Source organism: Streptopelia decaocto (genome assembly GCF_964273445.1).
Source record: "Streptopelia decaocto genome assembly, chromosome: 1".
Taxonomy (NCBI): domain Eukaryota; kingdom Metazoa; phylum Chordata; class Aves; order Columbiformes; family Columbidae; genus Streptopelia; species Streptopelia decaocto.
Window position 1 is genome coordinate 83,325,256 of NC_138663.1, and position 26,339 is coordinate 83,351,594.

Consider the following 26,339-nt stretch of genomic DNA (forward strand, 5'->3'; position numbering starts at 1 on the left):
ACACACACACACACACACTCAAGTCTGTTTCCATGCACTGGGGTTTTTTATTGTGGTGTTTTGTTGGGGTTTTTTGTTCATTGCCTTTGGTTGGTTAGTTTTGGGGGGGTGTTTGGCTGGTGTTTGTGGTTTTGGGGGTTTGATTTTTGGGGGTTTTGTTTGTTTGGTTTTATCTTATTTGGAAGAGCAATAGGTAATTTTTGTGTCCTTCCACACTCCTAGGATAACTAGGCTAACTAGGATCTTGCTGAAGGAATTAAGACATTCAATCTGCAGAGCTTCCAAAGCAACAACAGTTTGACAACTTAGAAGACTCATGATATTCTTTTCCCAAAGACTACTTGTTTAATTACCATTTGCACGAATACATCTTATGCTTTATATACATACATCTTCAATTTTTGCTTCTTCAGCTTTTCAAATACATAATATATTATCTCCAGAATACTAACTAAGACAATACAGAAAAGGATCCTAGTTAGTTGTAAATTGGTGCCATGAACCTTCTTGGTTTCCAGAACTCATACACAGTTGAAATGACAGGACCTCACAATGATTTTAGAAAAAAAAAAAAAAAAAAAACACAACAAAAAGTAAACAAAAAGCTAACCAGCAGAGTCCATGACTTCGCTAGCAGATTATAGCCACCCACAAATTCAGAGGACGCAGGGAGTTTAAGTACAATGAGACTGCAAGAGTGACTATGAAGGTGGGGGACAGGTGGCAGGGGAAACACCACAAAAACCAGGGGGTCAGGATTAAATTATTCTTTAAAATACATCCAAGAGCAGTCTGGTTCCCACTTCCACAAGAGGAACTGCAGCAGCTTCATAGCTGTTTTCAATCATTTTGCTTCCCAGAGGGATGGTCTAAGTGAAACTTTGTCTCCAGAATGCCCTCAGCATAGTAAGAAGACAAAAAGAACAACAGACCTTCACAAGTACAAGGTGCATACAGCTAACTACTCTCTTTTAAAAGCCTCACCAGGAAATCTTTGCCCAATGAGAAAAATTTACTGCACAGGTGTGCTAACAGAGCATATTCCAGTTACAAAAGCATTGCTGCTGGTTGAGTGTTCAAAACAGGAAGAAGCCTTCCAGTGAAGTACCAAAACCCTAGTGTTATTGTAGTTGGATAAGAGTCACTGAGACCACCTTCCCAGCTAATGTTTTGACTTATCAGTTATCACAGAAGGTAGTTAGCATTGCGAGGTTTCCAGCTTGCCCATGGGCTTTAGCCAGAGTAATCCACAGACTTACAACCCAGACCCCATCCATAGCTGCTGAAGATGGAACAGTGCTGAGATCAAAGGGCCTTATGAAACTCTCCCAAAGAGAACAGAAGTAAGGGCTTTCTACCTCTTTCTAACGCCCTAAACCATACAGGAAATAAAGGGGGCTTGGGGCACATTAAAAATAATAATAAAAAAAATCCTAATTACAATAACCAGCTCACATCCCTTGATAGTTAGCCTCAGAAAAAAAGCCCCAAGAAGGAACACAGGTGGGAGAATTTTACTGCCACAGTTCTCAAGATAGGGCTTACTATACATTTCTTGCCCAAATGATAAGTGTGAGCTGAGAAGGGAAGAAAACTTTCAATTCGCCAGCGCATAATCCACTGTCCCACCATAGTCCTTACTGTGGCATGGATATGCAATACTTGTAACACAGTGCCAAGTCACAACACACGGCCAGTGCTCAGGATAGTGATGCAGGAACATGACATGTCAAGTGGTGGGATTACCTGGTTGTCACCTAGTGCAAATAACTACCAAATTATGAAAACAAGCTTTTTTTTTTTTTTTTAATGTCATTTCCAGTTAAAATAGCTCAATGACAATGAGGCCTTTGCATGGGGCAGGAGGGAGAAAAGACTGAAAATGAGAGAATTTCCTCCAGTGAACCTGCAAGCCAAAGGCAAGGAGCCTTATGATGGGGTGCCCACCTGGGGCCACAGCACAACGGCAGCAGGTCTACTCAAGGACTTGCATGACCCTTCCCACAAGAGCACAGGAACATCCAGCACTACCAAGGTCTGCACCAAAGAGAGGAAGAGTAGTGCATGCATGGCAAGGTTCACTCCTCACCACAGACATAATTAATTGGAGTTTTGTGTTGAGACAAGGCCTATCTCCTTACAGCTTCCAGTTACAAACTGCAGCCAAATGCAGCTGCCCTCAGCACTGCAGGCCAAGCTGCAGAGACTTGAGTCACTATTGAAAACAGCCACAAAAAGCAACAGTCTAACCAGAGAAAATGTAAAGGGCAAGGAACCCAGAGGCACCTCCCAGCCTCCTCCTGTACTTACCTTCTTCAGGATTCTTACTTTCCCTGTATGAAAAGACAGGGAAAAAGAGCTAGGATGTACCATGTAATGGTCAAGCAGGCGGAAGAGATGAGGCTACCCCTCTCCTCCTTGTCCATCTTGTGGAGAGTCAGTATGTTCTCTTTAGGTCCAGTAGTTTCACTGTGGGACCAAAAACAGTAAGCTTTGACTTAAGTGAAGATCTGGTTTTAAGAGGAAGGATTGTCCTGATTTGTTTTTGATTGAAGACTAGAGAGGTTTGTGCCTCATTTGATCCCATTTGGTGCCTCTAGAGCCTCTTGGTCATCAGTTTGTCCCATTCCACTGCTTTGACCATTCAGAACTGGACCCAGTTGGACTGCTGAGGAGCCTGATTTGGAACAGCACTGAAATAAAGAAAGGAGAATCAAAAGAGCAGATCTAGTAAGACTTAACTTACAGCTCTTCCAGTGCCCATCAGGACACTACCCTTGTGTACAGTTTCCTTCACCACAGTTTACCTGGATGCAGTGCTGAAGTCTCCCCAGAGGTCTGTGGCAGCTGATGCTGGTGGCTTGGATGCAGATGCAGGAGCATCTAAGTCTAATAGAATATCTAAGGTGGAAGAAAAAACAAACAAACCAACCACAACAACACACCACCAAAAGCCCAACAACCACAAAACAAAAAAAACCAAACAAAATCAAACTAATGATGAAGAAAACACCCCAGGTATTTAAGATGTCACCTTACACAAACTGCTGGATACAGGGAGAGAATCTTTGAAGGGACTCCAGCTCTCCCTCCAGAAGGAAGTTAGACTTTATAAGGATTTGATTATAACAGTATCTCCTTTTGCTGAATGTGCACTGAGCCTCCAGCCTCTACTACAGGGGTACATCATCTTCAAGAACTATTCAGTCTTCACCTAGCATATCAGCTGGCAGATTTGTAATATATTACCTCTCCCAGTAGAAATAAGGCTCAGACTCAGTCCAAGCTCAGCAATCATAACAGTTGCCAAGCAGGCATCACCTTAAAAGTATAAATCAAGCACTGGAGCACAGGCTTATTCAGAAGCTTACGGTTTCTTCTCACTCTGATCTCTGTACAGCACTGCTAAAATCTCTGCCTTCACAAGAGTATCATCACCTCTCCAGACACCTCTGTATGGTCACACTAAAAGTGTGTATAGCATCCAGCAGACTGCAGCAACCTCTCTGTTACACAATCACAGAATGGGCTGAGTTGGAAGGGGCCTTTAGAGATCATCTAGCCCAACCTCCCTGCCATGGGCAGGGACATCTTTCACTAGATGAAATTGCTCAAAGCCCCATCCAATCAGACCTCAAACACTTCCAGTGATGGGGCATCCATAACTTCTCTGGGCAATCTGTTCCAGTGTTTAAATAGACTTGTTAAGAATTTCTTCCTTGTATCTAACCTAAATCTCCCCTCTTTCAGTTCAAAACCATTGCCCCTTGTCCTATTGACTACAAGCCCTGGTAAAAAGTCCTTCTCCATGTTGCTTACAAGGCCCCTTTATATACTGAAAGGCCACAATAAAGTCTCCCTGGAGCCTTTTCATCTCTAGCCTGAACAACCCCAACTCTCTCAGTCTGTCCTCACAGGAGAAGTGCTCCAGCCCTCTGATTATTTTTGTGGGTCTCCCCTCGACCATTTTCAACAGGTCCATGTCTTTCCTGTACTGAGGGTTCCAGAGCCGGACACAGGACTCCAGGTGGAGTCTCAGCAGAGCAGAGGTAGAATATCACCTCCCTTGACCTGCTGGCCACACTCCTTTTGATGCAGCCCAGGATATGGCTGGCTTTTTGAGCTGCAAGCACATGTTGCTGGCTCATATCCATTTTTTCCAACCACAAATATCCCGAAGTCATTGTCTACAGGATTGCTCTCAACCTATTCATCCCCCAGTCTGTATTGATACCAGTGATTGCCCCACCACAGATGCATCACCTTGAACTTGGCCTTGTTGAACTGGTACATACACATGTAAGAAGCTCAACATCTATTTTTTATATTCTATTATTTTTTTAATATATAAATAATATTATATAAAATTATACACATATTTTAAAATAACCCACTATACCCACAATTCCACTATACTTTGCACTTCTTTCTGCTGTTCATACTAAAGCCTCCTCTTTGTGGAAAGCAAGTGACTTTGCAGTACTTTTCTGGACACCCTGTACAACTCTGTCAGTGTCCCTAAAGTACATACAAGTTCAGAAAAATCCAGCTATTTAAATTTCATATCTACCCCTCCCAGATAGTTTTGACCAAATTGCTTGGTTTCTCATTTTGCAAGGACCGGAGCTACAACATTGTCCTCCTTGCAAGAACAAGCAGGTATTATTAAACAGGTACGGAGATCCTCAGGTCATAGAGAGCAAAGCCCTCAGGACACATCATGTCTCAGAGGCTGCTGTTGACATGAGATTGAACAACAGTTCCTTGAAGCAGGCCTCAGCCCTCTCTATGCACTGACTAGTGTCTGACAGACTGTTTGCTCTATGCTAATGTTTACCTGCACTGCTCACATTACTGGGTTTCAGCATGGGTGGTGGTGTGACATGGTTGGAAATGGCTGTGGAAGAAGGAGGAGGTATAGGAGGGACTGAAATTTTGCCTCCTGGTGGGGGAGGCAGCAGGCTTAGGCCCCCTGATCCAGACACCCGAGGCTTGGCTGCTCCTCCTTTCTTTGTCGTCATGTTCTGTATAAAAACAAAGGCCTAGTGAGGAAGAGTCTCCATTGGTATACCCATAGAAAGAAACAGGGTAAACTGGGCTGCTTACCCCAATGTTCAGTTTGATGGTCTGCCCTTCCTTAAACCCTAAGTCTAATTTGGGACGTGTGTCAGCTTCTTGCGACTCCTTTGAGATCTCAGTCTCCTGCTTCACCCACCTAAAAAGAAAAGGGGAAGACATAAGAGCCTGTGGCAAAGGGAAACAGTGGTTCCTCTCCCCACCCCACCAAAGAAATTCCTGCCTTGTCAAATCAGTTACCTCCTACTCCCCATGTAGTACAGTAAAAAGCCGCAAACACCACAAACTCAAGAGATTAACACTGCACCTGTAGCATCACAGGACCTAAGCTTAAGGCTTACAAATCTGACCCTCCAAGACTCCAAGCTTGCACGACAGTTGGCAGCACACTCCAGTGTCCCTGATGGAACCAAAGCAAGGCTTCATGACCATCCCAAGGAAGCCTGTGCTAAATGAACATGCACCACCACCCACCATGTTCTCTACAGGCCAGAGGAAAAACATCATTTCAGAAAAGCACAACTCACTTGAAGTGATCCTGCAAAGACACGTTGAAGTCAAAGGCATCACCACGATCCGTGAAGCCAATGCCTATAAAAGCACTCCGTCCTAGCAAGGAGACAGAAGGGGTCACTGGAGGTGCCCTGGAAATGGGCTCTTGTGTTCATTCTCTCCAAAATCCTTCTGCTTCTCCTAAACCACTCTGTGCTATCTCCTTCCAACACACCTGCAACTGGACACCAGCAACTCACAGCAGTTAATTGTTCTTAGCTTTCACGATGCACCCTTCTTCCCACATAGCACTCTCATAAAACTGAATGTTCCCTCCCAGCCCCTGGACTCCACACAATGTACAGAATCCTCCTCTGTTTACCTTGCCTTCCTACCCCTCCAGGCACACTACCCAGCCTTTTCAGCACTCCCAACATCATTTCAATCTACCTGGCACACATCCAGCTTCATCAGGCTAAGTCTCCTCCACCCCTAGCACTTGGCACATACATGACCCCTCAACTCACCAGTCCCATCCTGAATTCGAATGACAAAATAGCGGCTGGAGTCCGTCACAGTCTCCACTGCAATGCCAGGGTATTGATCTATAGGAGCCTGGGCAAAGAGTTCTCCTGCAGACAAAAAATGAGTAGATGAGTCAGCAATGAGCACAGCAGCAGCTATGGTAAGTTCTCCTGCAGAGCATGAATTGAGGAAGCAAGAGGGGGATCCCAAAGATCCTGGAGGCAGGGAAACCTGCAGACAGGCAGAGGGACTAGCCAGCAACCAGCAAATCTTGCAAGAGAGGCTGATGCAGAGGGGGCATTACCAGGAGCAATGGTGAGAGATTTAAACGGCCTCTAGGGAGCACAGGCAACCAGACTAGCAGCAAACAGGGTCAGCAAACAGGGGTGGGGCAGTTTGCGCAGGCAGAGCAAGCAGGGAGGACCCTGCCACTTCAGACGAAGGCTATAACCCACTAGCAAGGAGCTAAGAACAGCAGGAGGTGTGGTATCCACCTGGCAAAGAGCTGTGCCTTCAGCATCCCTCATGGTCCCTCCAGCTGCCAGAGCTGATGCAGACACCCAAACTGAGCTTGCAAGGGAAAATGTAGCTGCCCAGGTCCCAGTATGCAGGATGTGCCTGAGTTTCTGCTCCAGGACTGATGGCAGCAGTGAGCTCACCTATGGGTGATATGCCCAAGTGAAGGAGCTGCTCAACCTGGTGACAGAGTTTCAGGAGGAGAAGTCCAGGCTGAGGAGCACCAGGGAATGAGAGAAGGAGACTGACTGGTGGACTCACACTATACCATCCCTGAGGCAAGCACAGAAGCCAACCATGGCACGAGACAAAGGACCCCCTACCTTCTCACCAGCAGGCAGAAAGAGAAGACCCAGGAGATGGGGGAGAACGGAAACAGGTTACTGCTCAGGGCAGCAGATGAATCCACTCTCAGCCTGCCTACCTTCCCAGGTGCCTGTACACAACAGGTATGAGGCCCTGGAACTGGATGGGCAGACAACTGATGCTGTTGAGGAAAACTCTGGGAAGGAGTGTCCTTTTAGGCAACTTACACCCCACATGAAACACATCAAACCATTAAAACCTCAGACATAAAGACAAGAAGCAGGGTAGTTGCCACAGGTGATTCCCTTCTGAAGAGAATGGAGGGCCCAATATGCCAACGTGACCCTGTCACAGGGGTGTAGGGTGGCGGAGGTCAAGTGCATCCACCACAGACCAAACCTACAGGGAAGTCTGCTACCCCCCTGGGGTCAGGGTAAGAAATGCTATCCAACAACTCCCTAGGCTGGTAAGGTCCTCAGACTATTATCCATTACTGGCCCTTCATGTTGGCAGGGAAGAGGTAGGAAAAAGAAGTCTAAAGGTAATCAAATAGATTTCAGAACCTTGGGGCAGTTGGTAGACGGATCAGATGCTACAGAATGGAACAGACAAGCCCAGCTGATCAACATGTGGCTCCGAGACTGGTGTCATTGGCAGAACTTTGGGTTTTTCGAACATGGGTTGGCCTGTTCTTCACCAGGTCTACTGAGATCTGATGGGATGCACGTTTTGCAGAAGGGGAAAAGGTGTTTGCTCAAGGGGTAGCAGGGCTGATTGACAGGGGATTGGAAGGGGGAAGTACCAGGCTAGTCAGTGATGAGCAACCAGGTGGCACATCAAAGCTCAAGGAGCTGCAAGACAGTGAGATTCTTCAGACTGCATGATGAGATGAAGGGCACCATAGCCACACTTAAAGTGCTTCTACACGAATGTGTGCAGAATGAGTAACAGGCAAGATGAATTGAAAGCCTTGCCCCAGTCCCAGGGATATAATTGGCATTAGTGGAACCTGGTGAGCCGAATCCTGTGACTGGTGCGCCATGATGGATGGTTACAGGCTCTTCAGAAGGAATAGGCAGGGTAGGAGAGGCCAGGGGGTGGCACTGTATGTAGTGGAGGGGCGGGATTCCATGGAGCTGGCAGTTGGCGATGGCAAAGTTGAGAGCCTCTGGGTAAGGATTAAGGGTCAGACAAGTAAAGCAGAAGTTGTCACGGCCGTCTACTATAGGCCACCCTGCCAGGATGATGATATTGATGAGTTATTCTTTAAGGAACTAAATGAAGCCTCTAAGTCATCTGCCCTTGTCCTTATGGGGGACTTCAACTTGCCAGATGTCAACTGGGAATATCACACAGCTGGCACCAACAGGTCCAGAAGATTCCCAAAGCACCTGGATGATAACTTCTTGACACAGGTACTAAGGGAACCAACCAGGAAAGGTGCTTTCCTAGACTTGCTACTCACTAACAGAGAAAGTCTTTTGGTGATTGGTGACTGCCTTCGCCACAGTGACCATGAAGCAGTCACATTTAAAATCTATGCTAACAGGAGAAAAACTGACAGCAAGACCTCAAGTCTGGATATGAGGAGAGCAGACTTCAGGTTGCTCAGAGAAGTACTTAGTAAGGTCCCCTGGGAAGAAGCTTTTGAAGATGCTGAGGTCCATCAGTGTTGATTGCTTTTCAAGTACCACCTCCTAAAAGCACAGGAGCAGGAAATTCCGAAATGCTGAAAATCTAGCAGGCAAGGCAAGAAGCCACCTTGGCTGAGCAAGGATCTTCTTGAACTACGGCAAAAAAAGTAAATACATAGTCAGTGGAAGCAAGGTCAGGTGATATGGGAGGACTACAGTCGTGCTGCGCACCACTGTAGGGATGAAATTCATACAGACAAAGCTCTATTAGAATTGAAGCTGGCCAGTACTGTGAGGGACAATAAAAAGGGCTTTTTAAGTTAATGGCAAAAGGCAAGCTAGAAATAACATTGGCCCATTACTTGATGAGCATGGTCACATTATAAACAGGGACCTAGACAAAGCCAAGACGTTTAATGCTTTCTTCACCTCAAACTTCAACACCAAAGATGGACTTGGGGGCCCCATAGCCAAGGCCAGAGAACCATGGCTGCAAGAACAACAAACTCACAATGGAAAGCAGCTCCGCAGAGAAGGATCTGGGGGTTCTGGTCAACGGCAAGTTGAACATGAGCCAACAGTGTGCCCTGGCAGCCAAGAGGGCCAACTATGTCCTGGGGTGCATCAAGCACAGCATTGCCAGCCGGGCAAGGGAGGTGATTGTCCCACTCTGCTCTGCACTGATACAGCCTCATTTGGAGCACTGTGTGCAGTTCTGGGTGCCACAGGATAAAAAGGATATAAAGCTAATGGAGAGTATCTGAAGAGGGTTACAAAGTTGGTGAAGGGTTTGGAGAGGAAGCTGTGTGAGGACTGGCTAAAGTCACTTGGTTTGTTCAGCCTGAAGGAGACTAAGGGTAGATGTCATTGCAGCCTACAGCTTCCTCACAAAGGGAGAACGGGCAAGTGCTGATCTCTTCTCTTTAGTAACCAATGACAGAACCTGAGGGAATGGCAGGAAGATGTGCCAGAGGAGGCCTAGGTTAGACATTAGGAAAAGGTTCTTCACCTAAAAGATGGTGGAGCACTGGACACCTCAGGGAGGTGTCACGGCCCCAAGCCTGACAGTTGTTCAAGAAGAGACTGGACAACACCCTCAGACACATGCTGTGATCTGTGGGGTTGTCCTGTGCAGGGACAGGAGTTGGACTTGATAACCCTTGTGGGTCCCTTCCAACTCAGGATATTCTATGATTCTAACTGGGTGTTAAGGAGAGCAACTTCTTGCATGGCCTAGACTGCCACACACAGCTCTGAGAGGACCTAGAAGCACATGTTCACATGCAGCAATCATAGCCACAGTCTCGCCAAGCCACAGCCTTTCCCTTACCTGAAACCTTATCCTCCAGTTTCACATATGCAGTTTTGCCTTTGGAGGTGACACGAAGCCGCCCTGTCCAGTCCGGATGGTCCAGTTTCCAGTCAGATGCCCTGAAAATAAAAGCAACTGTTCACTGACCATACACAAACCCCCCCACTTCTGCCCAACCATCTCAACAGAAGCCTCTGCTCCCAAACCTTCAACACTTCTCCAAGCAATATATGAGGTCTCAGTTATTCTTCCTTGCTGACAATTGACACATGTGGGTAAAGGGAAATAGAGACTCTGTCTCTCTGTCTTTACCTTTACAGGCCTGCAGAAGAGGGGAGACCGAAACCCAGAAACTCGCTTGGAACAGTAAACTCAAAAGCAACTAATAAATGACTTGTGAGCATCAGGGAAACCCCCAAAACTAATTAACAGCATGCTGAAAAGCAACACCATTATTGTCCCCTATTGATGTAAAATAATATCAACTACCTCTGAACCTAGAGGCAGCTAGCTTATACTGGGTAAAACATGATACACACAGCCATCTTGACTAGCCCACCAAATTCTTTGCTACACACTGTTGTAAAGGTGGGAAGACAAAAAAAAAAAAAAGAGAGAGACTGAGAAAAACAAAAACAACCTACAGGATTCTACAACTGGAAACAAACATCTGTGACCAGGCACAGCATTTACAGCACCAACAGTTTGCCAAGTTCAGAAACCACCACTGACATCCACCAGTGCTTCAGAGCACACACCCATTCCTCCAGAAAGTCTGTGGGCACAGCTTACAAAGTCACACTCCAGCAGCTTCAGGTCAAGAGAAAGAAAGGATTTCTAACTCCCCGTCTTGCAATCTCTTCCTAAGAATTACACTGCCTTCTGGCTTCTTCCCCGCTATTGTGAAAGCCAACAGGCCAAATTCAACACGCCATTATACCACATCGGACTCACATCCCAGGGAATGAGGCAAATTGGGAGCAAATTGAGAGGTCAGCTCTTCCTGGAAGAGCAAATAGCTCAGGTGCCCTCACCTCCCGCACACGATTCACAGAGCAACCCCTGCTCCTCCGCAGCACAGAGCAACGGCTGCTGCTTTTAGGCAGACAGCACCTGTAAGTGATGACTCAAGCTTCCCCCGAAGCTCCATCCAGTGAGAGCTAAGGCCTCGGGAAACAGGCCTCAACGTGCTGCCGGCCGCAGGGCACGGCGCCCCAGGACTCCCCTTCCCAGGCCCAGCCCCTGAGGCTGCGGCCGCAGTCCCGCGGGCAGGGCGGCCAAGGACCGCGCCGGACCGGGTCAACCCCGGGAACCACACGCTCCCTCACCTGTACCCGCGGTTGGAAGCGCGCGGCGGGATGCGGTAGACGCTGACATCAGGCTTCACACAGAGGACTGACTCATACTCCAGCTCAGCCGCCGCCATCTCGGCCGCGAACCCCAACACCCGGGCGAGGACCGAGGGGTGGGCACCTAATAACGGGAGGCACTTCCGGCCGCCATCCTTGATGAGGGCTAGACGCCGCCTAGGGACGCTGGGCAGGAAGTAAGGAACATCGAAGGCACAGGGGAAGGCATCTTAGCTCCTGGCAGCAAAGAGCAGGGGCGGGGAGGTGGCCATCTTGGGGCCGGTTCTGACACATCAGCGGGAGCTGGCGCCATCTTGGACCCTGGCAGGTCACCCGCAGAACCTGGCATGGCCATGTTTGGTTCGGGCTGATGAAGTAGTGCCGGGCGCCATCCTGGAGCTGAGCGCAGCCATGCCGGGAGTCGGCAGAGAAAGGCGGGTTGGGGCGCCCCTGGGGAGGTCGGGATCCTGTCCTTGGTGCTGGAGGGTGAACTGCCCCGTCGGGGACACGGCAGAGGGCACGAAGGGCAAGAGGTGCTGGGCTGTGGCCTCCTGCAGTGGCTCTAAGCACGGGACAGGGGCTGCTGGCTGCAGTGGCTCTAAGCAAAAGGTGCTGGTGTTGCACCGAGAGTTGGGAAGCCACAGCTGAGCCTTGCTGAAAAACGGAGCTGTGTTTTTTACCACTGCACAAGTAGCCAGGGGGGCTTGGCAGCCCCTGCACGACCTCCGCTGTGGGCCTGGGCACTTCTGTCCTTGTGTGTTTTTCCTGCAGGCTTGGGTCAAAGCTTAGGTTTTAAGTAAAAAAATACTTCTGTGTGGCCTGTGGTGCTGGCATCAGGAGGCCTTTGGAAAAAAAGCAAAGCAGAGAAACACAGCAGAAACCGTTACGAGTTTTGCAGCTGCAAGTGGTGAGAATGCCTGCTACGTAAAGGTTAATTTCAGGAATGCCACTTCCCAGAAACATGGCCAAAATAAGTGGCTAGTTTATTTACCAAATAAGAGAAAGACTAGTAGCAATTAAACTGCTATTTTATTAATAGCAGGGCATCTTTATTTTATTAATAGTGACTTTCCAGTGTTTAAGGGTACTGCTATGTGGTAGCGCAACTGAGTGTCTAAAGTACTAAATATTTACTCTGAAAACTGGAAGAAAAGACATAAGAAACATTACAAAGACAGTTACATATCCACAGAGCCAGGGTGGGCATAGCATGAGCTGATTGTGCTAGGAAGTGTTTGAAGTTATCCGTGGAAGACTTAGCATGGTTTATTGCTGAGAGTAAAACAAGTGAATGAAACAGCACTAAGTCCGAGGAATTATTATCTTTTTTTTTTTTTTTCTTTTCTGGTATGGAAAAATGTTAGTTAATGCAGTGAGAGCTGAAACAGTATCTGGAGATTTGTTTCTTGCCGTTTCCAGAGATAAGTGGAACAGGATGGTAATGAAACGTAATCATAGCAGTCAAACAAGCTGTTCTCCTGTCAGGTCAAACATCCAGCTAGCCCAGTGTGTGAAAAGTGGCTTCACTAGAGGTAAATGTTCAAAGAGGAGACAGAGGAATAAAAAAATAAAATAAAACTTTATTTGAATAAAGTCCATAGGAGTCCCTACAGGGTCTCTCAAAAGTGCAGGAAGACACAGCCTCCTAATCCCTGGTCTCAGGTGATCTCTCCTCCTTTTCCCTTTGGTTGAGGTACTTGGAGGGTACAAGCTTTCTGATCCACCCTTCATATTCCCCCAGCAACACCCCCTGTAATGTCTCCTGACCAACACTCCCTGTTAACTGATTTGTTAAACCTGTAAGTCTGTTGCACTCCATTTTGTACAGATATGGGACAGCTGTTCTCATCACCAGCATTGTATGTCTGACAGTGCCCTGTGCAGAAAAATTCTGAAAGAAAGAAAGAGAGTCTGCACTACTCGTTCAATAGATCTGGCAAGTGAAGCTGTTTAAAAGCCAAGAACAGGAATAGTCTTGGGTCATTTGGACTAACAAAGTAAGATACTTATTGTTTAACTAGCTGTTTAACTGTTTAACTAAGTATACCTGGCTTAATTTTCCCCAGAAATTATGTTGACAGCTGTATGAGTAGATACACAGGAAAGATACATGACCAGTGTAAGCTAAGTACTCAAACAGATATGGAATGATGCAAATGCACAGCTTCCTTTTCCCCTTCCTCTCTGCCAGCTTACGCTGCTTCATTGCAGCAGAAGGGGAGTCTGAGACACTCTGGTTTGTGGCAGATCTTGATGCCCTAGGGAGCAGAGGCCCACACCCTGCTCTGTGGGTGCCCTGCCAGGCTGCATGCTGTGATGGACAGATACCTGATTGGGAAAAGAAACTTGAATCTTTTCATGCAGCCTGCTTGAGAACTAGTAGGAATACACTGCACCAATGCTTGATGCAGATTAAGTGCCACAGTGTTAAAGAAGGGTCTGCCTGCCTGCTTGCTATATGCTGGTGTTATGTTGTTTGCCAGACTGCCAGAGTGAAGGCAAAGAGGTTAATGAGAGGCAAACCTTGGAGAAGAACAGAGCTGCTTAAAGAAGGCCTATAAAACAGTACAGAATTATACTTGCCTAGTATACTGGCCTAGCAATATTTGTAGTGTAAAGGCCTTTGTGGGCCAGGGGTTTAGTGCTGATACCAAAAAGCTGGCAAAAAGACTCCTTAACGCTGTTTTGATAGTGTTAAAAAGCAGGCACTTTTATTGCAGCACACCGGATGCTCAGAGGATCGTTCCTCTAATCGAATGTGCACATGATTCACACTTCTTGGTATTTATTACACGCACCAATTGCATATTCATTTGTTTCTACTGCTTAGTTCATGCATTAAACATAAATTATTTACATAATCGCACCCTTTGCCAGAAGTCCATCTGTGGCATTCGAGAGTCTTCATCAGGGGTCTCTAGTGGCCCCTGTGGTCTTTGCAGCCTGGTGCCCCCCCCAGTGTCAGCTTCTTGACCTGATTTCTTGAGCATGCGTGTTGTTGTTTTGTGCTACTACACAGCAAAAGTCACGTAGTTCTTTCTTAATTCAGTGGAACATTCCATTTTCCCAGCTTGCAAACCAAGGACATCCCACTTTGCCTCTTGTCCAGTCTCCATATAGCTATTGTTTCTCTATTAAGTTCCTGTTACATTAGGCCTAGTCGGATGTCTAAAAGACTTTGTTCCTCTTGTCAGTGTGCATTTGTTAGACTTAGTGCATTTTATAGACTTTATTTCTATGGATTAATCTCATTGCCTTTTTGAACTCATTTATGCCTTTGGTTACTCATAGCATCCCTGGAGCCATGAATCATGCAATACACAAAAGTGTAAATTTGTTGTTTACAAACTTCTACCTGATAATTTCATTTGATACCTCCTAGTTCTTGTGCTATAAGAATTCATGTGTCATGTTCTCCATGTGTCTTTCATACTGCCACTTAGATGTCTCTTTCCCAAAGTAATGCATTCTCATCTGTTTAGCTTGTCCACCAACAGAAGCCATTTTGAGCCATGGCTGTCTAGTCATTACTTTCTCTATAATTTCTGATTCTATAATTGTTTTTAAGATCGAGGACCACCACAGCATTCAGTATTCAAGAAGCAACTGAATACTTCCCATTACATTTACCTTTTGAATAGCATTGCATGTTGACTTGATTTTTCATAGAACTTCCTGCAGTGACTGCTAGGTTTTTTCTTTGGATGGTAAAAACTTTTCCAGAGTACATCACTTGGTATGTTTGGTTATGGTTGCTTTCCTGTGCTGGTTTTGGCTGGAATGGAGTGAATTTTCTTCACAGTTGCTACCATGAGGCACTGTTTTGGATTTGTGCTGAAAACAGTGTTGATAACACAGGGATGTTTTGCTTATTGCTGAGCAGTGCTCACACCAGTCAAGGCCTTTTCTACTTCTCAAACCACCCCATCAGCGAGCAGGCTGGGGGTGCCCAAAAAGCTGGGAGGAGACACAGCCAGGACAGCTGACCCCAACTGAAAAAAGGAATGTTCCATACCATATGACATCATGCTCAGTATATAAAGCTGGGGGAAGAAGAAGGAAGAGAAGAATGTTCAGAGTGATGGTGTCTTCCCAAGTAACAGTTATACGTGATGGAGCCCTGCTTTCTGGAGACGGCTGAACACCTGCCTGCCCATGGAAAGTAGTGAATTAATTATTTGTTTTGCTTTGCTTGTGTGTGTGGATTTTGCTTTACTTATTAAACTGTTTTTATCTCAACCAACAAGTTTCTCACTTTTCTGATTCACTCCCCCATCCCACTGGAGGGGGAGCAGCTGTGTGGGGCTTAGTTGCTGGCTGGGGTTAAACCACAACATTTTCCAAATTCAATAATTCACAATTAGCAATATTAAATTGTCTGCTTCTTTATTGTGGTGTCATTCAGTGTGCCACAGTCCTCCTACTGTTCTTCTAGAAGGAGAGCATCTAAGATGAGAGAGTGGCAAAGGGCCAACTTTTATGAGGCATGTAAGGAAAGATGCATAAGCAGCACCGGGACACCAGGAATACATCTCCCATTCAGTTCCATTGAGACTTAACCAGCAGAGAACATAACACTCTTCTGTCTTCTTTCAAACAAGCATCTCTGGACCAAGAAAAGACAAAGCACTGCCAATAACAGCTAACATGTTTTAATTAAGTAGTGAGTTTGAAACACTGAAGGAGAACATTTTTAAAACCAGACTATGAAAGCAATGAAGGTTTCATATTATTGCCACACAGGAATCTTCAATTAATTAAAACTAAGGAATAACAGAAATCTTGGATGGAACTCCACAATATTCAATCCTATGAGATGTGCAAATAAAAAGACCTACGCAAGTAGGGTAAAATGCACAGTCATGCCAATCTGTAGGTAGCCTGATAATCATGCAGAAGAATAATTTTGACTTTTTGCTTTGCTTATTTAAGAAAAAAAAAAAATTGGGCATTGTTCAGGAATGTACTTAGTGGATGGACCAAACATCTGAAATTTTTCTTCTCTGCACAGGGGGTACAGGGGAAACCAGTCGCACAAAATGACCATTAGATAACTTAAATGTTAATCCCAAGATAAGCATTTTTACTAAACAATCAAAATACTATTTCAAATTGTGCTTTCTTCACTGAATATTCCCTGGCAAGACATCTGACCTGAGCAACTCTCCCACTACTGAGAATCCACTACTGTGAAGAGCTACTGTTTAGTTAGTTATAATCTATGATCTATCAGTTTTGCCAAGCTTTGTTCCCTGCTTGGTGTCCAAAGCTTGTGCTTACCTGAGCTTACTCAGCAACGTACAGAAATGCCTTTGGGTCACTCAGTGGATTTTCTAAAGTGGAGAGTCTGAGGAATACCAGCGTAGGGCAACCCTGCAGATACTGGATGTTACCGTAGCATCCCTGTGAAAGTACATGCACAGTATTGACAATGAGCACATAGCAAAGACTGGCCACCAGACCACTGCAGTATGCTTTCTAGAGAAACAGTTGTGCTAGTTACAGCTAAGCTTTATAGGGGGAGATTTGGGCAGGTTTTTTTAGGAAGATGGGTTTGCCATATTCTCAGGGAACACGCAGGATCTGTGAAAGATCATAGTTATCTAGTCACTCTACCTGCAGAGAAAAGGATGGGAGATCTGAGAGGGGCTTCAAAGCTTTGTAGAACTGCAAAAAAAAATAGTAGAAATAGGAAATACAAGTGGAATTCTCAGTTCTTGCCAAAGTCTTGGGGATAACCTACATACTCTTGCAGGAGGGTGGCTTTTGTAAACATACTGATCACAGTTTTAGAATTGTGTATGGGTGTAACTATTTAGTAACTGATAGGCTGATGCACTTTTGTAATAACAAACCTGAAACAGCAATCAAGGTTTTGACCTACTTGTTCTGGTGGCCAGTTGAGTCTGTACATCTAGATAAACTTCAGTATGAACATCTGGATGGAGTATGGGCTAGAGGTGGATAGTGAGGTGGATTGAATAGTGGCTGAACTGCGGGGCTCAGAGGTTGCTGATCAGGAGAACAAAGTCCAGCTGAAGACCAGTCAATGGTGCTGTCTGGCTCTGGTCAATACTGGTTCTAGTACTGTTTAACTCTTCATTAATGACCTGGATAATGAAGCAACATTCACAGCTTTGCAGATGATACAGAACTGGTAGGAGTGGCTAGTGCACCAGGTGTCTCTGTGACCATTCAGGGGAACCCGGATATGTTGAAGAATTAGGCAGACAGGAACCTCATGAAGTTCAACAAGAAGTGCAAAGTTCTGCATCTGGGGAGGAATAACCCCATGCAGTAATACATGCTGGGTGTGACCACCTGGAAAGTAGCTTTGCAGCAATGATGGTGTTGTATTGCTGTAACTCTTGCTGTTGTATCGCTGTTACTTTAGCAAGGCTTTTGACACCATCTTTCACAACATCCTCATAGGCAAGCTCAGGAAGTGAGCTAGATGAATGCATAGTGAGATGGATTATGAACTGACTGGATGGCAGAGCTCAGAGGGTTGTGATCAATGGTGCAAAGTCTGGTTGGAACCCTGTAGTTAGTGGGGTTCCCCAGGGGTCAGTATTGGGTCCAGTCCTGCTCAACCTGTTCATCAATGACCTGTACGAAGAGACCAAGTGCACCCTGAGCAAGTTTGCTGATGACACCAAACCAGAAGGAAGGGCTGACACACCAGAAGGCTGTGCTGCCATTCAGCGAGACCTGGACAGGTTGAAGGACTAGGCAAGGAACCTGATGAAATTCAAGAAGGGCAAGTGTAGGGTCCTGTACCTGGGGAGGAACAACCCCAGGCAGCAGTACAGGTGGACCTGCTGGAAAGCAGCATTGCAGAGAAGGACTTGGAAGTTTGGTCAACAACAGGTTGATCATGAGTCAACAACGTGCCCTTGTGGCCGGTATCCTGGGGTGCATTAAAAAAAGTGTGACCAGAAGGTCGAGGGAGGTTTTCCTCCCCCTCTGCCCTGGTGAGGCCGCATCTAGAGTACTGCATCCAGTTCTGGGCTCCCCAGTTTAAGAAGGACAAGGAATTGAAGGAGTCCAGTGGCAGGCTACAAAGATGATTAGGGACCTAGTGCACATTTCTTATCAGGAGAGACTGAGAGAGCTGTGTCTGTTCAGGCTGGAGAACAGAAGCCTGAGAGGGGATCTTATCAGTGTTTACAAAAATCAGAAGGGTGGCTGTCAAGAGGATGGACCAGACTCTTTTCAGTGGTGCCCAACAATAGGATGAGGGCCAACAGCCACAGACTGAAGCATAGGAGGTTCCATCTGAATAGGAGGAAAAACTTCTTTACCTTAAGGGTGACAGAGCACTGGAACAGGCTGCCCAGAGAGGTTGTGGAGTCTCCTTCTCTGGAGACATTCAAAACCCCCCTGGATGCATTCCTGTGCTATCTACTTGTGGGGAGCCACTAAGGTAATTAAGGGACTGGTACACCTGTCATGCAAGGGGAGGCTGAGAGAGCTGGGACTGTTCAGCCTGGAGAAGGCTCAGGGGAATCTTATTGTCCATCTGATGGGAGTGTTTAATGGAGACAGAGCCAGACTGTTCTCAGTGGTGCCTGGTGACAGGACAAGAGACAAGGGGCACAAAGTGAAACACAGGAAGTTCCGTCTGAACACAATCAGACAGTTTTTCACTGTGAGGGTGGTTGAACACTGGAACAGGTTGCCTGGAGAGTTTGTGGAGTCTCCTTCTGTGGAGATGCTCAAACCTGACTTGACACAGTCCTGGGCAATCTTCTCTAGCTGACCATGCATTGAGCAGTGGGATTGGGCTAGATTGTCTGCAGACAGTCTTCCAACTTCAACTATTCAATGATTCTGTGAATCAGAGCCTTTGTATGCTAACTCAGTCCATTTTTTGTGAGGGGAAGGAAGAGATCCAGAAGAGAAGCAACAGAACAGGCTGCCCGGCAAGGCTGTGGGGTCTCCTTCTCTGGAGACATTCAAAACCCACCTGGATGCATTCCTGGGTGATCTGTTCTAGGTGAGCCTGCTTTAGCAGGTGGGTTGGACTAGATGATCTCCAGATGTCACTTCCAACCCCAACCATTCTGTGATTTTGTGAAGAGAAGAACAGAGTGCTGTGTGGTGATTTGGGATTACCATCAAAGCTGCAAGTCAAAGGTCTGGTCTGATCTAAGTAACCATTTTATGAAAGTAATGAATTTTTTTTTTTTTTCCCTCCTTGCACGTTTGAGTGTCTGCATTTTCAGGCCCTTTATGCTGAGGTCCAAAACACTCCACTAGTCAAACTGCTTAAAATCTTTATTGATCTGGAAACCTATAGACAGAGGTACCACATCATCTCATCACTGTCCAGGGTAAGCTGGCTGGACTAAAGATAAAGTGCTTGCTGTGTCAAGGTCAGCTGCAGGAGAGAGGTTTTAACTGGGAGGATCAGAGCTGGCCAACTGGTGGAGAAGACCCTTCTTGCAAAGGAAAGTTTGACTAGAGCTAGTGAGTCACATGGTGGTGAAAAGGCTGCGTGTCCCTTGGCCAACGGAAGTAATAGGAGTACCCTCCTATCAGCACTGTCGGTCTGGGCCTGAGTAGTCCTCCAGGAAAGGTGGCATCTGAGAATAAGATGCAGCTGGAGGAATTTTCCTGGCAGGCTGCTGACAGCCCAGCCCTGGCCTGCCTTCCTGTCTCAGTTTTCATGGGTTTTGTGCTGGAGGCAGCATTCATGTGTTTCACAGAGACATGCTCAGGAGCGGGACTCTGCTCCATTCTGGTTCATTTTTCAGACCAAAACCAAAATACGGAGGCTGATTGTGTGTCTGAGCTTTGTCATTTCTGCTAACGGTGTTGATTTCCCAAATTGGGAGGAGTGAGGGGAAATCCTATTGTTGCGCATTTGAAATGCCTTGGCCTAGATGTCTTTTCTTTTTATAGTCTTGCCACACTTTGCGCTATCAGCATTTCAGTTAATCACTTCTAAGTTTTCATTGGTTAAGTTCCTTCTCTAAAAACAAACAAAAACCCCAAAACAAAACAAAACAAGCAACCAATACCCTGAAAGATAAAGAACCACATAAAAATCCCTTTGACATGACCAATTATGGTTTGCTGAGCAGTATTATTTGGGCCAGTATTATTCAATATATTCATCAATTCCTTGGATGAGGGAATAGAGTGACTGTCAGCAAGTTTGCTGATGACACCAAGCTGGGAGAAGTGGCTGACATGCCAGAAGGCTGCGCTGCCATCCAGCGAGACCTGGACAGGCTGGAGAGTTGGGCGGGGAAAAATTTAATGAAATATAACAAGGGCAAGTGTAGAGTCCTGCATCTGGGCAGGAACAACCCCAGGTTCCAGTGTAAGTTGGGGAATGACCTATTAGAGAGCAGTGTAGAGGAAAGGGACCTGGGGGTCCTGGTGGACAGCAGGACGACCATGAGCCAGCTCTGTGCCCTTGTGGCCAAGAAGGCCAGTGGCATCCTGGGGTGTATTAGAAGGGAGGTGGTTAGTAGATACAGAGAGGTTCTCCTTCCCCTCTACTCTGCACTGGTGAGACCACATCTGGAATATTGTATCCAGTTCTGGGCCCCTCAGTTCAAGAAGGACAGGGAACTGCTGGAGAGAGTCCAGCGCAGGGCAACAAAGATGATTAAGGGAGTGGAGCATCTCCCTTATGAGGAAAGGCTGAGGGAGCTGGGGCTCTTTAGCTTGGAGAAGAGGAGACTGAGGGGTGACCTTATTAATGTTTACAGGTATATAAAGGGTAACGTCAAGAGGATGGAGCCAGGCTCTTCTCGGTGACAACCAATGGTAGGACAAGGGGTAATGGGTTCAAACTGGAACACAAGAGGTTCCACTTAAATTTGAGAAGAAACTTCTTAGTGAGGGTGACAGAACACTGGAATAGCCTGCCCAGGGAGGTTGTGGAGTCTCCTACTTTCAAGTCCTGCCTGGACACCTTCCTGTGTAACCTCATCTAAGTGTTCCTGCTCTGGCAGGGGGATTGGACTAGATGACCTTTCGAGGTCCCTTCCAATCCCTAACATTCTGTGATTCTGCGAGCACAATGTTCTGTATTTGGTGAACTAAGCTGGGACAGAAGCTGATATATATTGGTAAACATCCCAGAAACTGGATTAACTAGGTGAATGTGCTGTTCTGATAAAACATGAAAATGGCTACAAGACAACAGATCAGACACCTGATGGCAGGGTTTGGAACTGTGAATTATATCAAGCAAAGGCCAGCATTTTACCAACAGGCGAGGCATCTGATTCAGTTGTCTTATGGAAACTGTAGTAAAGTATATACTTTATAGTCTGTGCCTATCGTTCCCTTGCTTTCTATTATTCTTTGTCTCAGGGAACTATTTTATTTTGACAGTGTTGAGACAGCTTCTTTTGGTTTGACTCTTTATTAGCAGATCATATCTAAAACTGAAAATATGAGTCATTCTAAGCCTTTCCGTCAGGGTGGAAGAACATGCTTAGCACACACTTGCGAATACAGGAAACAAGAGCAGTTCCTAAAATGGCATGTGAGTTTCCGTTTTCGGTCACTCGAGAGACAGTGCTGATGGTACTTGCTCCCTGACACACTAGAGCACCTGCTTCACTTGGGTAGGTATAATAAGATGCAGAATTCTGCCTCCCTCTTCAACTTGCAATTTCTTATTCTTCACACCTGAAAACCTCTCTCCCTGCTTCAGTTCCCTCTTCCACCTTCATAACCACATAGCAGCCCTTTCAGCACTCTTGAAAACAGTGTGGGCAGTATGTTCTTACTGATTTATCCCTCAGTTTGCTGTGGAGTAGGATTTGTATTACTATTTTTACAGCATTCTTTGATTCCCAGTCCTCTTCGTAACCACCTTCTGTAGCTATATGGGGAGGCAGCGAGATTCAGCTCTTGCAGAACTGTTCTCCAGTTGTCCTTGTAAAAGTCGGTTCTGCATATATCAGCAAGACCACACAAAATGGAGCAAACTTGTTAGGATTTCAAGCCAAGTCCCTAGCTGCCTTACAGTGACTGCTTTCATAGCTTTCCCTGCAGGTCACCCTCACCTAACAACCTTTTAGCAATTGTTGCCAAAAAGTGTTACCGACACTTGTTATAACTGTTTATTTCAGTTTCTCTGTGGTGAAGCGGTTCTGACATTTATACATCACTCCACATTTAGACTATATGCTATGCAAGAAAGAGATTGATGATTTCTAATATTTTTCTTTAATAATATTGATAATTAGTCCTGCACACAACAGTCCCTGACTAGCTCTTAAGTACTAGCATAATGGAGTTTAAAATAGAATCAGTCTGGGTTGCCTTATTCATGTCTCCTCGGTTGCTTCTGCAGACTGTATTCAGCTCTTACCTGTGCAGTTTCCTTGCATTCCGGTAAGCCTTTTAGGAACTTTTCAGCAACACAACTGTCTTCATTGATTTGGCAAGGGTTTAGTTAACAGGGGTCTTATAAACAATTCTATTAATGCCTACAGGATGAAGATCAGGCTCTTTTTCTCAGTTCTATCTTGACTTTGCTATATTTCCTATACTTTTCTTTCAAAATTTACTAATATCTAAGTCCAAGAATAACTGAGCAATTAAAGTTTTTCCACTACTATTCTCATAATTTTAAAATGTCACTACAGTATTCTGTGGCTCTTGCAATGAGCCATCCAAAATAGATCAAGAACATTAGTGCTGTTACTCTGTATTTTAATTTTTCTTTCTATAACTAAATCTCTGTCTGTTCTTCTTAAAGCATTCATTTATTGCCTTTCTGCTCATCAAGACTAGCCTTCTAAGGAACCAGGAGAGAGCTCAGAACAAAAGCAGGGAGAAGGAAGTGCTTCCTGAGACTTCCCTAAAAATACCCTTAGCAAACAGAATTGCTGTCCCATCTGTTCTATTTACAGATGTCCAGAAAGTGGAGTGGGGTTATTTCATTAAGAGAAGCATTGCTTTCTTAACCTAAACCTATTTCACTGGTTATGCTAGAAGAAATTCAGTTGTTTTAAAGGAAAAAGGAACTATAATGATGACTTACTTTTCTGAAGAAGTGAACTGTATACAAAGCTGCAAGTCAGTCACGAAAGCTAGTGGTTGATAGTGTAGGCATATGAATAGAGAACTCCAGAGCTGAGACTAAAAAGAACTGAAATCAAAGGGGATGACAGAGGCAGGAGAACTTAGGTGTACACAATCTCCCTGTTTGAATAGTGGGGCTTATGTAGCTTAGCCACCATGAGAATTTTGGTGTGTAATGGTCAGATTTGTAAGCAAAAACTTTTGTAGACTGATGCCCTGACAGCTTTGTACTGTCACCTGACTCAGAGATGCTTCAGTAAAGATAAAAAGAATAATTTGGAAGACGGGTGTGAGTTGCCTACTAATTTGCTTTCTGTTTTATAGGTACAGAATGCCTCAACTCCTGGGTAACAGCAGTTCACATGAACAGGCTGCCGTATATTATGCATCAGAATCCATTGTCTCCATTGCTGTCTTCACCGTTGTTTTCATCATAGGTATCCCAGGCAATGGATTGGTGATCTGGGTAGCTGGTCTGAAAATGAAAAGGTCTGTGAACATTGTCTGGGTCCTAAACCTTGCTGTGGCTGACTTCATGTGCTGCTTGTCCTTGCCATTTTCCATAGCTCACCTGGCCCTCTATGAACACTATCCATATGGTTGGTTCCTCTGCAAAGTCATTCCATCAGTCATAGTCTTCACTATGTTTACTAGTGTCTTCCTACTTGTGGCCATCAGCATTGATCGGTGCCTCCTTGTGGTGAAACCTGTCTGGTGTCAAAATAACCGAACAGTGAAATGTACATCATTAATATGCAGTGGCATTTGGATCCTGGCCTTAATTTTCTGCTGTCCTGTATTTCACTACCGTGAGACTAGCACTCATGATGGCAAAACTGAGTGTGGGTACAATTTTGGAGACAACGAAATGCTGGATTACGTGGATGATGCTGTATATGAGCTATTGGAAAAATACTCACTTTTAACCTACAATGGTAATGACTCATGGGGAAATTTCTATGAAAGTGATTATTCTGTATCCCCTGTCTTAGTGGCAATAAACACTAGCAGGGCTGTCTTTGGCTTCCTACTCCCCTTTGGCATCATGGCAGTTTGCTATACCCTTATTGCTTTCCAAATGCGTGCAAGTCAGTTTCACAAGCCATGCAACAGAATGCTGAGAACAATTGTGCTTGTAGTAACTGTATTCTTCATCTGCTGGGCTCCATATCATGTAGTAGGGATTCTGTCCCTTGTACCTACTCTTGGAACAGGACTGAGGGAAAATTTGATCCTCTGGGATCACCTCTCTACAGCACTTGCATATGCCAACAGCTGCATCAACCCCTTGCTCTATGTTTTTGTGGGACAAGACTTCAGGACAAAGGCACGGCAAACAGTGAAAGGAATCTTGGAAGCTGCGTTTACTGAGGAACCAACACGTGCAATCCCATCCTCCCTTGACAGAAGCAAGACTTCAACAGAGAAGGACGGTAGCAGCACAGTGTAATATAGGACTTCTGATCCCCACGGTAGAAAGAGCAAGCTTTGGCCCTGCACATCAGTCACTCTACATTTAACAGCTTTTTTTGCTCTAACACATTTGATTAATCTGCAGATCCACACACTGAGACAGCTAAAACCCTTTATATCCTACTCTAGAGAGTTGGGAATTTGGAAGTACCAAGAGTATCTGAGGGCATACGAGGGAAGATGTGAAGCAGGAGACACAGAACTTTAAAGAAGAAAGCACGCCTGCAGACTGATTTATGGTGGGATCATGTAGTTTAACCTCTAAATTGCTAGATGAGAATGTCATTAGAGTTATTTGCATGTCTATGTTCTACATCTCCCATCTTTGATAAACTGGAGATTAAACTAACTTTGATATCTTTCATTCGAATCTATCTTCTTGAGTTGTTTGTTTTTTGTTTTTTTTTTTTTTTTCTGAAGATTTCCCTGGAGGGTAGTGCTACATTTTCTTACAGTACTTGCCCCTGTCAGCTGCTGCATTGAGCTGACTTTCATGCCCTGGTAGATGCTTAAAGTATTTCTTTGTCCCAGCAAATACATCACTGTACAGTAGTAACTGGTCCAATGTACATGCTGTAGCTATCTTTGCTAGTGTGCGCTCACTGTCTCCCTAATGCTCCCTCCACCACCAGTGTCCCAAATCCTCCTTTTAGGAAGTTGTCGAAGATGATCCAAATGTACCTATTGCATTTTAAGATGGCACATGAGCACAATTTGAGCAACTGCAGTCATTGATAAACCAGATTAGGTGGCTGCTGGACTATCAGCCATTTGATAAAAACTTGGAATTGAGGAGTGATAACCTCTAGTCTGACCCCAAGAAGGTGTGAATGAGCCTGTTGTTGCACAGTCATGTCCTGCTCTCTACAAGAGATGTGCTTCTCCTGTCTTTCCAGTAGAGGAAGAAAAAAATTTCATCCAGTCAGGCTATTTGGCTGTGCTTCCCAAGCTTGAATGTCCCCTGCTCCTGAAAAGCGGAAGCATGTTTATTAGGTACTCTAAAGAAGTGGTTTAAAATCTGCTTTTTATGTTAGTCCTTTCTTAAAGGAGTAAGGTCAACAAATAGAATGACAAACAGCCACTAAGCATCAGTATAGTTTTCACTTTGCCTTTCTGGTGAGCACGAATTTAAAGCCTTGCTGATCTCAGTGCCCTGAGTACTACCAGCTGTGAGAACTTTCAACACTTCTGTTTCACCATCCTAACAAGTCTTGGTTGTAAAGTGTGGGCTGGCAATTTAGCCATGTCCACACCCAAACTCTGTTTCTAAGGTAAGCTGGTGGAAACTGAGCCCACATGATGGGCACACTGCTGGGTGTCCTGGTTTTGTTAAAGTTTCTCTTTTAGTGATTTTTTCTTTCAGCTAAGTTCTTCTTAGTAACTGTACTTTTCTGAATTTGGCTACATGTTTTGGTAGACATAGCAATGGTATGCAAGGTCACTGTTAAGAATGCACATCCCATAAGCAAGAAGGGGTGAACTGAACAGATGACTAAAACTGACCAACTAAGTATTCCATCCCATCCACATGGGACATCCCATTCACCCTCAGGGACTACCCTCTCTCTGTGCTTGGAAACTGTAATTATTTTCTTG

The 26,339-nt window shown here is 45.3% G+C and overlaps 2 protein-coding genes across 2 annotated transcripts; one reads left to right on the plus strand and one right to left on the minus strand.

The window, feature by feature from the left end:
• Positions 1-320: 320 nt before the first annotated feature.
• NECAP1 (NECAP endocytosis associated 1) lies at positions 321-11,352 on the minus strand. Its single transcript, XM_082069688.1, has 8 exons — positions 11,190-11,352; positions 9,880-9,980; positions 6,096-6,200; positions 5,604-5,685; positions 5,107-5,215; positions 4,838-5,024; positions 2,808-2,901; positions 321-2,693 (listed from the first exon to the last, which is right to left on the minus strand). The coding sequence occupies exons 1-8, from the start codon at positions 11,285-11,287 to the stop codon at positions 2,645-2,647; spliced, it is 825 nt and encodes a 274-aa protein (XP_081925814.1). The 5' UTR covers positions 11,288-11,352; the 3' UTR covers positions 321-2,644.
• Positions 11,353-21,737: 10,385 nt separating this feature from the next.
• Positions 21,738-25,783, plus strand: C3AR1 (complement C3a receptor 1). Its single transcript, XM_082043469.1, has 2 exons — positions 21,738-21,802; positions 23,595-25,783. Exon 2 carries the CDS (start codon positions 23,602-23,604, stop codon positions 24,718-24,720), a length of 1,119 nt encoding a protein of 372 aa, XP_081899595.1. The 5' UTR covers positions 21,738-21,802; positions 23,595-23,601; the 3' UTR covers positions 24,721-25,783.
• Positions 25,784-26,339: the final 556 nt, after the last annotated feature.

Bases quoted from the DNA above. Each gene is read 5' to 3' on its own strand.
- NECAP1 (XM_082069688.1), bottom strand. From the start codon at position 11,287: ATGGCGGCGGCTGAGCTGGAGTATGAGTCAGTCCTCTGTGTGAAGCCT. The intron at 5,686-6,095 runs GTGAGTTGAGGG...TCTCCTTGCTAG, and splicing joins TCGAATTCAGGATGGGACTG to GACGGAGTGCTTTTATAGGC. The intron at 5,025-5,106 runs GTAAGCAGCCCA...GTTTTTATACAG, and splicing joins CCATCAAACTGAACATTGGG to AACATGACGACAAAGAAAGG.
- C3AR1 (XM_082043469.1), top strand. From the start codon at position 23,602: ATGCCTCAACTCCTGGGTAACAGCAGTTCACATGAACAGGCTGCCGTA.